A 17896-nucleotide genomic window follows, 5' to 3' on the forward strand; every position below is an offset into this window, starting at 1 on the left:
ATAATCATTAATAGTAACATTGGGTGTAATAAATTGGAAATAAAGCAAAACACATGAAGCAGAACTAATTCATTCATCATTAATAATCTTATGCACATGAAAGATACAAGCTTTCAATCAATAATGTTATAGATTACTATTTTTTGCTAATTGTAAATACATGCATAAATTAACTATATAATCTATTTTTTGTTCAATGTAAATATATGCATAAATTAACTATGTAATCTATTTCAGTATAATACTTTAATGGCAGCAGTGGAACCACAGGAAACATCAGCTATTTCAGCAGTGGAACCACATCAAACATCAGCTATTTTTTAACTAAAATAAAAGTTATGTAGAGAGGGAAATAAGTTCTATGCCTAAGGCACTTAAAAAGGAAAAAAAAAAATAAGCCTCTCCTTCTAAAGGCAAATGTGTTTAAAAATATGGCCAAATAGTCAATTTGCATTTCCTGTTTTCCCTTCCTTAAGTGTTCTTCCCGCAGGTACCTGAATGACTCACTCCAGACTTCCTTCAGATTTTTGCTCAACTGTCATGTCTCAGGGAGAACTGCCATATCTACTCTACTTAAAATTCTAATTTTTCAGGCTCCTTCCTCCTAACCCAACTCTGCACTCCCTAATCATATGTCCTATTTGAATTTTCTCCATTAGTATCTTTTACCATCTGATAAACTTGATTTATTTGTTTATATGCTATTTTCCTCCACTGGGAATATAAGCTACCTAAGGACAGGGAATTGTTATTTGTTTTATGCTCTGCTGTTTTCCTAGAACCTAAATAGTGACAGACTCATGATAATCACTTGATAAATTATTGAATCAGTAAGCAAATCAAAATTAGAGCAAATTAATAACTTATCAGTATTATAACAGTATATAAGTATAAAAATGAAGAAAATCCTGACTCTTCATTAAATTACATTTAAAAGAAAAATATAAACAGAAAAGAAGCATATTCTCTTCTTACCTTTCTCTGTCCACTTTACAATAAAATTTTATACTATCAAGTTTTAAAAACACTAAGTGCTCTCTTTCATTTATTTTTTAAGAATTTCTTTGTTAACCAAAATTTGTAATGATGGGCCCAGAATCACAGCATCAGGTTTCATAGAAGTAATCGGCTATGAAGGTTAGAAGGGGTATTTTTTGTACAGTGCAGGTTTCTCAACCCCAGCACTATTGACATTTTAGCCCAAATAGTTCCTTGTTATGGGGGCTGTCCTGTCCTTGTAGGATATTAACCAGCGTCATATTGTCAAGCTGCTAGATAACAGTAGCAACACCATTCACCCTGCACAGTTAGTATTGTTTAAAATGTCTTCAGACATTGCCAAATGTCTCCTGGTAAGCAAAATCTCCTGGAGCTGAACATCACTGGTGTAATGGGAAGAACTCTGGCTTTGGAGATAGACAGACTTATGTTAGAGACCCAGTTTTGACAGTGATCAATCCAGTTTTCAGAGGTAATACTACAGTCACATTATCTCCACAACATGCTTAGTGTTTCTATCAGCACTAATGTGTGTAAGTTATCCAGAACAAAGCAGAGGCTCTGTAAATTAGAGTTATTAATATAAATAGTGCATCACAGTGGTTGAAAAATATATAATTAATTTACACATACAAAAATTTGTTTTTTTTTTTTTTAAATAAACACATACAAATGATAAAAGTTGGAGCAGTCTATACAGGCTTTTTAAACACATTTGTAATTAAAATACATTTTTAAAGTAATGCAAATTAATATACAGTTTACTTCTGTTATGAACTGAATTATGTCCACCTTTCCATCCCAAGTCACATGTTCAAGTCCTAAGGAGATGGGGCCTTTGGAAGGTAAGTAGTTTTAGATGAGATCGTAAGGATGAGGCCCTCATGATGGGATTAGTAGAGACACCAGAATGCTTGCTTTCCTTCTCCTTCTTGATGTGTGAGGACACATCAAGAAGACTACAAAGCAGGAAGAGAGCCCTCACCAGGAACCAAATTCACCTGCACCTTGACTTTGGACTTTCCAGCCTCCAGAGCTCTGAAAAAATACATTTTTATTGTGTAATCTACCCAGTTTATTGTACTTTGTTATGGCAGCCCCAGCTGTCTAATACAACCTCATTTTTAATTTTTGCCTAATATTTCACTGTTACAGATATTCCATGATTCATTTGGCTAGTCCTTTATAATGAAGATGTAGATTTTACTTTTGCAATTACAAATACCACTGCAAAGGACAATGTTTGCATATATCTCAGTGCATATATAACTTAGTATATCTATAGGACAGATTCCTAGAAGAAACACAGGCTTTCAAATCTAAACACCATGGATTAAAAAGTTTGCTGCACTATTTATTAACTGTAGGTAACTGAGCAGTTAATTCAGGCTAGCTGAGCCTCAGCTGACATTTCTAAAATAAGCAATGTTAAGGGTACATCTCTTAGGGGATTGCTGCAAGAATTACATGAGTATAGATTTGTAAATTAAATACTACAATGTTTTTAAAAAATTTAGACTAACAATTATTACTATTAAAGAGAATATTACTATTAAAGAGAATAATGTTGTTAGGCCTGGCTGTGAGACTACCTTTAAGAACCCAATACTCTCTATAAAGTTTTTGTTTTGTTTTGGAACTCTTTTACTTTTGGTGTGAGTTTAAATTTCTGTTTTTGTTTCTCTTCCATTAAGCTGTTTACTTTCTATGAAAACAGACACAATCCAATATATCCCTTCTTTCCTTGCATTTCTATATACATATGTACACGTAATAGGTGCCAGAAATGATTGGTTATGTTTTATACATCTTTCCTCTTTTTCATTATCTCCCCATTTCAATTCAAATCCTAATATCTTAACTTTTTATTTTAATATGTGTTTCAATAAATACTCAAATTCTATAATATATTTATGGCCACGGTCATTTTACATAAACATTTGTCTGCTTGTGCTGAAAATATATTTTGGTCACAGTGGAGGGTGTTTGTGTGTGTGTGCATTATTCTATTTATTCATATAGTTTACTACTATTATTTAAATGTACTAAATATAAAGTGCCTTGCTGTGTGTTATGAGCGAAACATATGAATAAAATGTGGTCTCAAATTATGGAGAAGTGAGACATGTCCGTACATGATTATTTTGGGAGACAAAAATACCCCACTGAATTAGGAAAATACAAATGTGTTCAGAGAAGAGAAAGATCGCCAATCACATCGGGGTAAGCAGACATAGTCTTGAAAAATGGATGATGTTTCACTCATTAGGGTAGCTGATGAACAGGAAATGCACTCAAGGAACAACAAGGCAAAGATAAATAACTAAGGCATAATTACATAAAGAAGAAACAGTTTACCCGGATGTAGTGTACACGACTGAAGGATAGAGGAGAACAAAATGAGAGGAAGGGTTACAGGAGCAAGGCTCTTCCTTACAGTAAAACAGTATTTGACTTGAGTCACAATCCCAGAGCATTCATCTTACAGGACAGGGTTTTAACAAATCTTACTAATTTTTTCTTTTTAATAATGCTTTGGATTTTAACAAATCTTATTGATCCTAAGTTTCTTTGTCTATAAGGTGGAACTAATAATGCTGTGATAACAAGATTTAGTAAATGAAAATGAAAAAAATGAGCATTTCTGAGTAACACTCATTTATTTCAGCCTCTGAAATTGGCTAAGTAGGTAATGCCACAGCAGGTCCTAATATAGCAGATTTTGAAAGTTTGGAGATTCGAGATACAGAGAATGAGAGGAAGGTAAGAGGTGACTGCTGTAGCTCAGACAAGAAATTCCTAACCAGAAGGTGAAAGTAAAACAGATGACAACAACAGTAATAAAACAAGGGAAAAAACTGGTCCAGTTCCCTCTGAGCTTAAGGCAAATGCCTGGGAGAAAACATAGAACTGCTATAGAGAAAAGATAATCAGGAGAGGAGCTGCTTTAGAAGTGAGAATTCAGTTTCATTCTATTCAACAAGCAATTTTCCAGTGGTTGTCAATGGAGGGTTTCCATTCTCTTGGGGGAATTAAGGAAATTTGTAAGGTCATTTTCGGCTATCAAAATCACTAGGGACTATTACTGATATTTAGTGGGGAAGGAGTCAAGGAAGGTAAATATCTTATAAAAAACTGAAAATAAAAATTGTCCTATTTCCTGTGTGACCACTGAATACCCCAGTGGACATTTATATTGATGAAAAATCTTGTTTACAGGTATCTGAACTCAGAATGTAACTCTTTTACGTCTAAAGACAAGGAAGTTTCCACATGGTTTTAAGAAATACTAAATTTTCCATGAATATAATTGCTCTTTATATTGCCCAAAATGTTACCAAAAATTGTTCACCACTTCAGAAAAATCAAGCCATCAACATCAATTCCACTTGTTATTTTAGAGCTAAGAGCACAGCATACCTGCATCAGTCTGCATTTTTAGCTATTTCACTTCTAGTGATGCTTTATATGAGAAAAAGCAGTTATTTCTTCAGATATAGTGTGCCCAAAGCATTTGTAAATTGAATTGATTTTTTTTATTTTAAATTACTTTGCTGTTATTTCTTATTTTATTACAGTCAGGGAATTACATTTTATTTGTTATTTAAAAAAAGGGAGGAATTGACCAGAGCCAATCCTATAAATTCAAGACTATTTAAAGAAACCCTCAAAGGTGCAATTTTCAACTAGTCACTTTTTTAGCAGAATGGAAAGAGAGGTACATACGTGAATTCTTAATCAAGTAGATTCTATCTAGTCATGCTGTCCTTATGAAGGACCATCCCTGACTCTTACATTCATGAGCTTACAAACACTTCTGTCTCTCCTCTAGGTCTCTTCCCATTCTAGCCTTCATCCAGGGCCTTTTCAATCCTACATTCCTCATGAAGTCCCCTTCTGAAGACATTGGAAGTCTTACTTGCATTTTTGTACAATGATTTGCATGGATCAGTTTTATATGTATCAATCTGTTTTCCCCATTCATCAGCATTTCTAACACCATGATATTATCTTACAACTCTCTTCTGTCCATAATACTTAAGCACATAAGCCCTGACTAAATGTGGTCAGTGTTGGTCCTATTGAAACTTTTTATTCCCTATTTTTTGAGATAGAGTCTCCCTCTGTCTCCCAGGCTGGAGTGCAGTAGCATGATCTCAGCTCACTGCAACCTCTGCCTCCCAGGTTCAAGCGATTCTCCTGCCTCAGATTCCTGAGGAGCTGGGACTACAGGCACATGCCACCATGCCTGGCAATGTTTTATTTTTAGTACAGACGGGGTTTCACCATGTTAACCAGTATGGTCTCCATCTCCTAATCTTGTTATCCACGCACCTTGGACTCCCAAAGTGCTGGGATTACAGGCGTGAGTCACTGCACCTGACTGGAACATTTATTTTAGACAAAATATCATGCAAAACTCATCACAGTAACCCCCAGTCCTCAAAACATTACGATAAACACAGACATGCATTGATTGCGGTATTAGGGGCATTTCTGTAACATTTACAGGTTTATGTAGTTCATAGTTTACAAATTGTAGAAGTAAAGGACATTTCAGAATCTGATTGACTCAAATTACTTTCAGAAAATAAAAATATATAAATTGAAAGTTTGTTTGCTCTCATAAAGGAAATAAATAAACCCCTCTCTCCTCCGAAAGGAAGGAAGGAAGGAAGGAAAAGAAAGGAAAGAAAGGAAAGAAAGGAAAGAAAGGAAGAAGGAAGGAAGGAAGGAAGGAAGGAAGGAAGGAAGGAAGGAAGGAAGGAAGGAAGGAAGGAAGGAAGGAAGGAAGGAAGGAAGGAAAGAAAGAAAGAAAGAAAGAAAGAAAGAAAGAAAGAAAGAAAGAAAGAAAGAAAGAAAGAAAGAAAGAAAGAAAGAAAGAAAGAAAAAGAAAGACATGAGAAAAGCAATGGAGAGCCCAGGGCAGAGAGAATGGAGTAAAAGAGAGAAGAAAAGGTAGGGAGGGAAGGAAGGGTCTTCTGAAAAGCAAAGTTTTTTTTTGAAACTTGAAGTTTCAGCTGCTTCTCACATTCAGGGAAAGAGAGAGATTTAGTAAGCTTTGAAAAAAAAAATCTTTACTTGACAACATGTAAAGTGGACTTGCATTGTAGGAAACAGAAGAGACTCCTTAAGGTGAACTATAAGAGGTAAGGAATTTTTGAATTATCAGACTCCCCACCTTGTTATAATAAGACAGCATATAGACTCCTTTCAAACCAGATTTCAGTGTAAATCTGCAAGTGCTCAGATTGAGGATAATAAGATTAAATGCATCAATCCCAGAACCTGTCATTTGCCATCATTTATAATGTTCCATAGATTCCATGATAACTAGCCATAATAATTTATCTTAAGAGTAGAAAAAAGACTTTTGATGATTTCTGCATGCCAATTTTACAAGGTTTTGTATTATACGTATTTTTTAAATTATTCTATCAAGTATATCATATTAAGTATATCTTAGGAAATTCAAAAAAGGGTGCAAGTTGAGCACTTAGTTACTTTTAAAGTTCTAAAATTATTTATTATACCAAGTAATATTTTGCTGAGAATAAATAAACATAAATTTTGAAAACTTATCATTGATTATCATTGAGAATTCAGCTGAGAAAGCTTAAGAATTAGTGTAGGCCAGGCGCGGTGGCTCAAGCCTGTAATCCCAGCACTTTGGGAGGCCGAGACGGGCGGATCACGAGGTCAGGAGATCGAGACCATCCTGGCTAACACGGTGAAACCCCGTCTCTACTAAAACAATACAAAAAACTAGCCGGGCGAGGTGGCGAGCGCCTGTAGTCCCAGCTACTCAGGAGGCTAAGGCAGAAGAATGGCGTAAACCCGGGAGGCGGAGCTTGCAGTGAGCAGAGAACGGGCCACCGCACTCCAGCCTGAGTGACAGAGCGAGACTCGGTCTCAAAAATAAATAAATAAATAAATAAATAAATAAATAAATAAATAAAGAATTAGTGTAGGTAATTTATTTATTTTATTTTTTTATTTTTTATTTTTTATTTTTTTTTTTTTTTTTTTTTTTTTTGCCATTAGCAGTAACTCACATTTTTTTTCAGTTAGCAGATAGGTTAAACAATTGTAAGCGCTTTGTCATACAACATCTAGAGGGAACATTTGAAACCTTTAATCCCCAACAATATGAACACTGTATTCATTCTTGAACAAATGAACATGACATTCTCTGATATGCAGATGGTGTCTGGAAGTGTTTTAATCTGACAGCCTCGACTTTCCCATGGGTAAACTACCCATGTGTCTTGAATCTCCATAGCAGCTATTGTGATAACTTCGTTTGTGAGGTTAGCCCACAGAAAGCACGAACAAATGTCCTTAAGGGTTATGTTTGCTAAAGCCTTTCAAGGGCTCCCTAAAAGACAAATGACGAGCTTATTTGGTTAATATTGACTGAAAACAAATGTTGTGTGCATAACCAAATCAACAGAGCCAACTTTTTTCTCATTACTAGACTGTGACATGAGTCTGCAAATACACACAGAACATACCTTTTTTGATTGATCCTCATAGTAGCCAAAATTTAATCTCTTTTTAATGTTTACTAATTAAGCCCATTCCTGGAAAATTGCCACTTGAAACAGGTCAATAGTATAATATATTAAATTGTGATAAACAGAAAAATTTAGCAGAGAGAGCTTAAATATTTATGGAAATCGTGTAATTAAAGGCTTTTTCTTTTTTTTTTTTTTTTTTTTTTTTTTTTTTTTTTTTTTTTTTTTTTTTTTGCCTTTACTTGTGACTCAAAGTTTCTTTTAGTTCATAGTGAGGTTAGCCAATTGCAAGTGATTCTAAGATTTGATGGTTGTTGGAGATAGCTATTTAGATATTTATAGGTAGCACAAACCTATTCTAAGACAAATTAAGCAGTTTTATGTTGTAAACTCCTACCAAATTCTTAACTAAAACTTGAAATAGTTTTGCCTAACTTAAAAAACAGATTAAAATGAATTCTGATTAGCATAACTTCACAAATGAACTTTACTTTTTTTGTAATTTTTATGTTATTTTGTACTGCTTTAACCTATATAATCATTTATTTAAAACTATTTCCTATTTAGTTAAAACTAATAATTTGATCACTAATGAATGGATCAACACGTTAGTGATAAAAATCATGTAAGGTTAAAACATTACCTTTACTTTTATGGCAAAATCACAATTACTTTTGTGCCAACATACAGAGAAATAGATAAGGGGAGATATATATATATAAAATATATATATAAAAATATATAACTGTTAGATAAGGATTATATATGTGCTTGTGCACGTATGCATGTGCATATATATATGCGTACATACATACACACACACATATAATAGACGGAATATTTGTGTCCCTTAAAAATTCATATGTTGAAATCTTAATCTCCAATTTGATGGAATTAAAGAGTGGGATCTTAGGAAGGTAATTTGGTCATGAGAGTAAAGACCTCATGAATGAAATTAGTGAACTTATAAAAGGATCCCCAGAGAGCTCTTTCTCTCTCTCTCTCCTTTCTCTCTCTCATTTGCTGCCATGAGAAGATACAAAAAGTAAGCAATCTATAATCTGGAAATGGGTCCTTACCAGAACCCAACCATATTGGCACCCTGATCTCAAACTTTCAGCCTCCAGAACTGTGAGAAATAAATTTCTGATGTTTTTAAAGCCCCTCAGCCTATGTTAATTTGCTATAGCAGCCCAAGGTAAGACATACAAATATATAAATAAAAATATGCATGACTACACTTTGACACTCCAGTAGAATATGTCTTGATAATTTTGCAATCCTTACCTACAAATATCATGGTAAATGCAACTTCCAAAGATCATTTAGTACCATAAAACAACAACAACAAAAAGCATATACAAAATGAAATATAAACGAGAGCATCTGTGCTATAGAGTAGCAGAGAATAATGAATAAATCGCTCATAGGTGTGAGTGAATGGTAGAGGGTAAATTCAAACTCATACCCCTTACAGGGCCCAGGGCTCCAACTCTTGATCTTGACAAATTACTACATGATTCATTGTAATAAACAATGTCAAGAGCATCTGTGATTAAATGATATGCTGACCATTAAATACATACATGTCAGTGATTCTCTATTTAGACATACTGACTTCAGGTTTGCTTAAATATGATTCATAACCTCAGTACTATTTTAAAGCTATGATCTATTAGCACCAGCTCCTTCATGTCCCAATAAAAAAGTACAAAATACAGATAAGCTATCATCCTTCTATTTCCTAAATTCCATCATCATTTTCAACAAGAAATAAGACTATTTTTGTGAGAATATTTGTTTCATACGTGTATTTTCTCTTATCTCCATGAATTTATTTTTTCCACTTTCTCTTTGGTGTAAATACAATATATGCAGTCTGCTCTCAAACTGCATATGCAGAAAGGAAAAAAAAATATGTTAAACAAAATCCATAAATAACCCAGAAACCCTAATTTTTGTCAATAGTTTTAAAGTCCTGCTCCTCATAAAGACACTAAAAACTCAACAGCGACTTGATTAACTTGAGCTTGCCTCACTGTCTCCTGCAGGCATTAGTGACCAGAAAAATGTCAAAAGTTGTGAGAGAAAAGGTAAATTAAAAAAAAAAAAAAAATCCCTATAACTGAATACTAGGTAATCAACAGTAAAATATTACATAACTGACTATACGCTATTTTATAGCACAAATAATTTAAAATCACGTAGGAAACTGTTTTACAGTATTATTATTATTTCATAAAACAGAAGGTTTTTTTTTTATTTGTATTTATTTATTTTTTTAGACAGAGTCTCACTCTATCTCCTAGGCTGGAGTGCAGTGGCACGATCTCGGCTCACTGCAGCCTCTGCAGCCCGGGTTTAAGCGATTCTCCTGTCTCGGCCTCCTGAGTAGCTGGGATTACTGGCACCCGCCACTATGCCTGGCTAATTTGTTTTTTGTTTGTTTGTTTGTTTGTTTGTTTTTTGGTATTTTTAGTAGAGATAGAGTTTCACCATCTTGGCTAGGCTGGTCTTGAATTCCTGACCTCATGATCCACCTGCCTCAGCCTCCCAAAGTGCTGGGATTACAGGTGTGAGCCACCATGCCCAGACAAACAGAAGTAATTTTATAAAAGAAAATTCCATTTAAAAAATTTGAAAAATACTTAGAAAAAATATCTAAGAGAAAAGATTGTAAATATAATTTTAGGGCAACTAGTTATTATTGTATATTAGAAAGTAGAAGCTTTTGTATTTGCCAGCTCTGACAGTTAGGAAAACTGACAAGATCATCTTTAAAAATAGAGAAGATGGGAGGCCGAGGTGGGCAGATCACCTGAGGTCAGGAGTTCAAGACCAGCCTGGCCAACATGGTGAAACCCCATCTGTATTAAGAACACAAAAATTAACTGGGTGTGGTGGTGCATGCCTGTAATCCCAGCTACTGGGGAGGCTGAGGCACGAGAATCGTTTGAACCTGGGAGGTGGAGGTTGCAGTGAACCAAGATCGTGCCACTGTACTCCAGTCTGGGCGACAGAGTGAGACTCCATCTCTAAAACAAAACAAAATAAAATAAAATAAAAACAAAAATGGAGAAGAATTTGATGTGCAGAATTATAGGTTAGTCAGCTTTTATCCAGCAACTTGAAAGGTGTTAATAGTCCTCATTAAACAGTCATTGCACCCAAAGTGTAAATCACATCTGCCTAAGTGAGCCCCCTGGAGAACAGGAGAAGCACAGACAATGCTCTATTTGAGCCATGACAAACTTAAAAGATTTCTAACTTAGAAAATTAGCCTTATCACCTGGGAAGATTTATGTTAATTTAATTATGTTTTATATTAATAAATAATAATATAAAAACTGTAAAATCAACAAAATGTTAAGCAGTTGTTAGTTCACACAGCATTCCTTCAATCTTCTCTCATTATCTCTTCAGATCTTTACTCAGAAGTCATTGTCTTGGCAAACTCTTGGCTACTCAGACTCAAATTTCACCCCATACACTTCCTTATCTATTTTCCCTGATCTGCTGTTTTTTCCCTTAACATTCAACTATCATACTATAAGTTTTACTGATTTATCTGCTTTATGGTCTGTCTTCCATGTTACTATGCAAGCTGGGATTCTTGCCACCATGTATATCAGCAGTTGGCACATAGTGGGCACTGATAAATGCTTGCTGAAAGAATGAAAGAATGAATGGCAATTGATATTTATTGCTGTTAGGGGTGAAAGTTCTACAACAAGTAGTTACATTGCCTTCTCAGGAGTTTAACTCAAGTAAGAGTCAGACTTGACATTAGTATGTTCTTAATCTGTATTTACCTCAGGCAGAATACAAGCTCTGTTCAAACACCACCAGAAAATCTTCATAGAAAATCCCATATCCTGTCTGCTACAAGAGACGCCTATTCTCCTCTGTATATTATACCAGCTCTACCAGCTGACTTTTTTTTTTTTTTTTTTCTACTGAAGTCCCCTCTAGTGATACAGTTGGATGCTGGCTGCCTTAACTCCATCCTTTTCTCTCAGCAATTCAATGTCACCAATATAAATGATGACCAAACCAGAGGTGACACCTGGTGCCCTCTGCGCTGAAGCAACAACAGAAGGTTATTGCAGGGATTTTTGTGGTTGCTTTATTGTAGAATGCTTGGCTTTTACAGTGTTAGCCTTCATAGCCTTCATAGCTAGCCTATAGAGTATGTTAGTCTGCATGGTATTTTTCTAAAATATTTTTTAAAAAAGATTACTTGCTAATAATTTAAAATTATGAGATTTCAAATAAACATCTGTATTTCTTCCTTCTCCTCAAAAATAAAAGATATGGTGCAAATGGTTAATATTTCTTATGACAAAAATAAGTGGAGCTGAGAGGTGTTCTACCATAAGTGGGACATTCATTGTTCCCACTCCATCATAAATCCTGCCACTCCCAAGCTAGTTGAGATATTGCAGGCCTAGACTCAGATTCTACTTCACATTTATGTCGGAGCTATTTGGTGTTATCACCCCTGACATACTTTACTCATTCATAACCTGCCTAACTCTATTAAATTTGGAAGTTCTAAGTCTATTCGTAAATAAATGACTAGGTAAAAATATGAATTAGTATCTATAGCAGTGCAAAAAGTGACTACAAAACTTAGCACCATAAAACGTTCATTGTCTCACATGGTTTCTGTGGGTCTAGAATCTGGGAGCAGCCACGTGGGAGGTTCTGGTTTGGAGTCTCCCTTGAGGTTACTTTACAGCTGTTGGCTTGTGCTAAAATCTTGACTGAGGCTAGAGGTTCAGCTTTCTAGATGACTAGTTTACACGGCTGCTGGCTGGAGATCTGCATTTCTTCCAACATGTACTTCTCCATTGGACTGTTTGAGTGTCCTCATAACATGTCAGCTGGCTTTGCCCAAGGACAGCGATCCAAGAGAGGGCAAATAAGTTCATGTTTTTTATGACTTTGTCCCCAAAGCCACATATCATCACTTCCGCCTTATACTCTCCACTAAAAATGAGACACTACCCACGATTAAAGGAACGAAAGCTAAGCTCTGCTTATTAAAAGGAGAAATAGTAAAGTGTTTATGAAACATATCTTGGTTTAGAGGTCTTGACTGAATCATCAAATAATTGCTTTATTTTGATCTGAGTACTATTCTAAGTAAAACTAAGAGCCTCGAGTGGTTCCAATTTATAATCCTTGAGGTTTAAAAACTTGCGCAAAGTATTCAAAGAGATTTTTTAAATTCAGCTTTAGGATAAACTACTCGTAAATTTTAGTGAAAGACAAACTTTCAGTTACTTATCATTCAGCACCTATGTAGCGTCTTTGGGGAACCGTCATACACTTGTATATACTAATCACTTCATAGCACAATGACTTGTTTTCTGGATGTGTAATTTCAGGATCACTGTAGACAAATTTCTTTTTAAACATGTGTAACTGCAGTCTTCAGTAATCCCCTGGATATTGGTGAGGTTCCCGTGTTTTACTTTTTCATTGCCTTTATTATATGACTGTAGTATTCAGCCTGAGCAGCAAGCAGGTCATCACATTTTTCTTTTTTCTTCTCAAAGAGAAAGGCTGGAGGTTTTGAAAGAAGGAGAAGCCTGAGGAGAAGAGAAAGTTTAAAACCAAGCCAGAAAATGTTATAGAGATTCCTCCCCTGATTCTCTTTGGTTATGGACTTTCAAGTTTAAATTCTCAGACTGCTAAGTGTATATCGATTTGTCCAGTTAACATATTGCCAGTAGAGGCATTAGGAAGTTTTTTGTTTGTTTTGAAGCTGAGTCTCACATTGTCACCCAGGATGGAGTGCAATGGTGCGATCTCGGCTCACTGCAACCTCCACCTCCCGGGTTCAAGCAATTCTCCTGCCTCAGTCTCCCGAGTAGCTGGGATTACAGGCACCCGCCACCACACCTAGTTAATTTTTTTGCATTTTGAATAGAGACGGGGTTTCACTATGTTGACCAGGCTGGTCTCGAATTCCTGACCTCATGATCTGCCTGCCCCAGCCTCCCAAAGTGCTGCGATTACAGGCGTGAGACACTGTGCCTGGACAAGAGGTTTTGTTTGTTTATTTGTTTTAAATATTTATTCTTTATGTTTCAGGGCTACTCAAATTACGGTGGCAAAAAGGGGTATACTTACACAGCAACTTACTTGTTAAGAGAATTTTAATTTCTGCAAGGTGGGGTTCCTCTGCAAAGTTGATGTCATATCAGATTCACAGGGTTGACACAATATGGGCATTATGATCTCACTCAAACTTTCTCCTTTCATTTATCAGTTGACAAACCTAACAGATGTTACTTTTAGCTAAGATAGATACCTGTTCCATTTTTTGATACTATATTTACAGCATTGAGCTCTGTAAGTTTAGTCTTCATTTCCTACTCAGAACATGGGCAGCAGAAATATTAGCAGAAATAAACCTTTATAAAGTCTTAAATATTTCTATGAGGCAACAATTTTATTATACTTTGTTCCCTTAAAAGTCACTGACTTTCCTTGAAATGTTATGCAAGATTTTTAGCACCTTTCCTCTAATTTATTGAGTTCATTGTTTATGCTATTTGCTAGTTTGGGTTTCATAAAGTATACTGGAAATAAGTTTTTGAAAACATAACGTGGGTGATGATTTAGAGACTGTTGCAGATTACTCAACTGCTTTCGGAATTTAAACTCTGTTTATTTTTATTTAAAATATGTGCAAAGACTCATAAGACAAAATATTAGTGTTCATTTTCCAATACTGAGTAATATATTGCTTTTTAAAAAAGTCATCTTATAGACACTATAAAACAATTGTCAATAAATTCCTACTGTAAAATAACCTATTTATCAAGTACAACCCTTTTGTTTTATATATAACTTCCGGATATATACAAAGAAAAGAATGTCAATATAATGCTATATAAATAGCACAGAAATTGCCCAAAGACTCAAAAGAAAATTGGAGACTTAAATACAAGATGGTTTCTTTTTTACAGATTTAAATTCCTCATCTGAAGAAAAACTATTAAAAAAAAATCTGATTCTAACAAATAATTTAGAAACAAAAAAAAGTAAGAGGTATAGCAGAAGGACAGTAGTTTAACAATAAGCTTAAGCAAATGAAAACCACTAAACATCTGATGAAGTATTCTATCACATATCTGGAAATTCCCAACTAGGGAAACAGAGAGAGTGCTTTAAGGACCAAATTCACAGGCATCAGATGACAACTTTGACATTTCCATAGAATTCTACTTTTCAAAAAGTACATTTGTTTAGAACTTCAGGTGATTCTCACAACTTTGTGATATAGGCAGATAGAGTTTCACGTCTATTTTCCCTATAATAAAAATTGAAATAGAGATCATCTTAATACTTAAGTTTTTCTAAAACAATCTCCTTTTTTCCTTCATTCACGAGAGGAAGACTCATTCTTAAATAATAATTTGCAATATTTAAACTTTATTCACCTTCATCTAGATATTTTTAATTTAATTGAAAATCAAAGATAAAAACATATTTTTGTCTAGAAAATGGATTCCCAAATCTGTCTCAATTAACCACGGTTTATTAACATATACTCATGAACATTAGTAAAAAATATATATAATAAAACAAAAGCAACAAAAATACCCTCACAAACCTGAGAAACTAAATGTTCTCAAATGGCTAAAAGATTTAGAATATAGAATTGAAAGGTATAATTTTTTACCTATATAAATAAATATAAAAATGTATTCAAATGAGATTTTCATAAATTGTATAAGTTTTTAAAAGTTATTCTGACTATATCACAATATTCAGAATTATAAATATTAAATAATTTTCTGATTATCATTCTGTAACCAAATGCAATTACTGAAATTCTATGTAGATTATCCAGTTCTCACACCCTTCACCTACTGCGAACTTCAGCTTAGAGTCAGCCATTCACTAAATCAAAACTCAGCCATCCTCACCAAAGAGTTCTTCTTTATGCTATCCACTCAACATCTTTTGAAAAATTCAAACTATCTTCTTAAACTGAAACTTACATTTCAAAAATGAGCTTCTAACATCAATATAGTGGAGGTTAATTATTTGCTCCATGGCAGCCATACCTCCCTTTTTGTTTCTTAATCATTTTACTTACCTGGCACCTTTTTTTACCCAGAAGATCGAATTCAAAGGAATGGAAATAAAACTCAAATAAGTAAAATTTTTACTCACTCTGAAACACTGAAAAGAATTATTCAATGGGAAATTATTTCAATCATTGGTCAAATGGACCCTGTTGTCTTGTCTTTTGAATTCTATCTATGGATCAAGCTGTTCTTTATTAAATGGAGATAAGCCAGGTTTGACTTTATCGTGACAAATGCACAAGGCCCTTACGCTTTAGAGGACTATAGTAGAACACAGAAAATAACAATTATAAAATAATATAAGTCATAGTACACCAAAAATCAGTAACAGTAAAGTTAGTATTGCTAACGCTAAGTTTCTGATTTGGATAATCTTATAAGTCTGTTTGCTAAAGAGGAAAAGAAGGAAGAGAAGAAAACCTCACAGAAGTGTGCAATTTGAATGTAGTTCTGGTGTTAGTAGTAACTTTCCTAAGATTTTAACAAGTCATAATAAATCAGCCCTCATTCAATACAAAGCAACCAAGCTATAGAATCATTTCACTTACCCATGATGGTTAGGGCTGTAGCTTTTGTTAATTCTTCTTTCATTGACTCGATTACTTCTAAATTACCACCATCCAGGTTGCATCTATTTATGGTTCCATTCCCCGAACTGATCCAATAAAGCTTGTTTTCCACATAGTCTATCGATAGACCTGTAATTAAATTTTACAACTTAAACATAATGATAGCCACTTAAATTATAATATTCACCTAGCACCACTGGATTTGAGGGCAAAGAATAAGTTGAAAGCTCAGATTTTTGTCTTTACAAATAAGATCTGGCAAATAGGAAAATAATGTTGTTTTCATTATTTGTTGTTGTTGTTGTTGTTTATTTTTTAGAGACAGAGTCTCACCCCGTCATTTAGACTGGAGTGTAGTGATGCAATCATAACTCACTGCAGCCTCAGACTCCTTGGATCAAGCAATCCTCCCGTCTCAGCCTCCTGCATAGATAGGACTACAAATGCACACCACTAGGCCCAGCTAATTTTTATTTTTCATTTTTTTTTAAAGAACGGGGGCTCACTATTTTGCTCAGGCTGATCTTGAACAACTGGGCTCAAGGAATCCTGTCACCTTGGTCTCCCAAAGTGCTGGGATTACAGGCATGAGCCATGGCACCCAGCCAACATAAACAGTTTTAACTGACAGAGAAACATTATACTTTTATAGGCACTTAACAGTTATCTCTATGGTTTACTGACCTAATCATGTTCCTCTGAGAGAAATGACAGTTCAATTTTACAGATACAAAAAATAGTACCTAGAGTAGATAAGAAATCTGTGTTCATAGCTAGTTAGTGGACATTCCAGATATTTTTAGAAAGTTTCTGTTTCCAAATTGAGTGCCTGCCCTCTTCATTATGCCACTTTGCCTCAGAAAGTTTTAATGTGTAATGACTCATTCGGGATACTAATTTAACTGATGAAATTTATAATTACTCATCTATTTTCCATAAAATTTACTTAGGCAGTTACAGATTTAAATTGGTGATTTCATCCCTCTTCAAGTAAATCCAAAAATGGAAGATTTTCAGCAAATAGTAATTTTACCAAAGCACAGAATTAAAATGCGCTCATTTGGAGGCTGATATGGGGGAGATAAATCTTTCGGCAAGTGACTGAATCAAGTCGATGGCTTAAGACGCTAATCTCGACATGGCACAATGTGTCACTGGAGGTAAGGCTGGGCTTTGTTGTATTTTATGGGCAACTTCACATATTATAGTGGTGGCCATCATTTTCAGAGGTCTCAGGGTAGGTACTTTTTGTTTGCTAAAGGTCCTTGGCACACATCTACTTAACTACTGGCATGCTCAGCAGCATCAGTATCCACATTTTAACAATAACTCTGTGGAACCATGTTGGCCTTCTGTGATCCATAATTACTCATGGAAAAGTGCATGTGGGCATATACTCAGTTAGACAATGCAACCAACTGTTCCTGGGATCTCTCTCAGAGAATAAAGTGGACAAATCACAGATAATTCCTTCCCTTAAAAAACAATGAAAGGAAGGAAGGGCAGATGATTGAAAAGACGCACAGATTCAGGTGCATTGAGAGAAGGTGAAATATAGCCTAATAATTCTCAATTACAGGGATTCCCAGGACAAAGAATGTGAATCATTATAGGCATTTAACAGTTATCTCTATGGATTAGATCCTCTTTTTTTTTTTTTCCCCCCTGAGAGTTGGGGTCTCAATCTGTTGCCCAGGCT

General features: G+C 34.7%; 1 protein-coding gene across 1 annotated transcript in view; it reads right to left on the minus strand.

Annotated features, from left to right (window-relative positions):
* Positions 1–17896, minus strand: part of LRP1B (LDL receptor related protein 1B) — a 1897925-nt gene that overhangs the window by 562242 nt on the left and 1317787 nt on the right. The window contains exon 32 of the mRNA XM_073019651.1: positions 16177–16326. Within this exon, the coding sequence (XP_072875752.1) occupies positions 16177–16326 (150 nt within the window). The remainder of the gene's footprint in view (positions 1–16176; positions 16327–17896) is intronic.

The sequence above is a fragment of the Chlorocebus sabaeus genome, chromosome 10 (assembly GCF_047675955.1).
Source record: "Chlorocebus sabaeus isolate Y175 chromosome 10, mChlSab1.0.hap1, whole genome shotgun sequence".
In the NCBI taxonomy this organism is placed as follows: domain Eukaryota; kingdom Metazoa; phylum Chordata; class Mammalia; order Primates; family Cercopithecidae; genus Chlorocebus; species Chlorocebus sabaeus.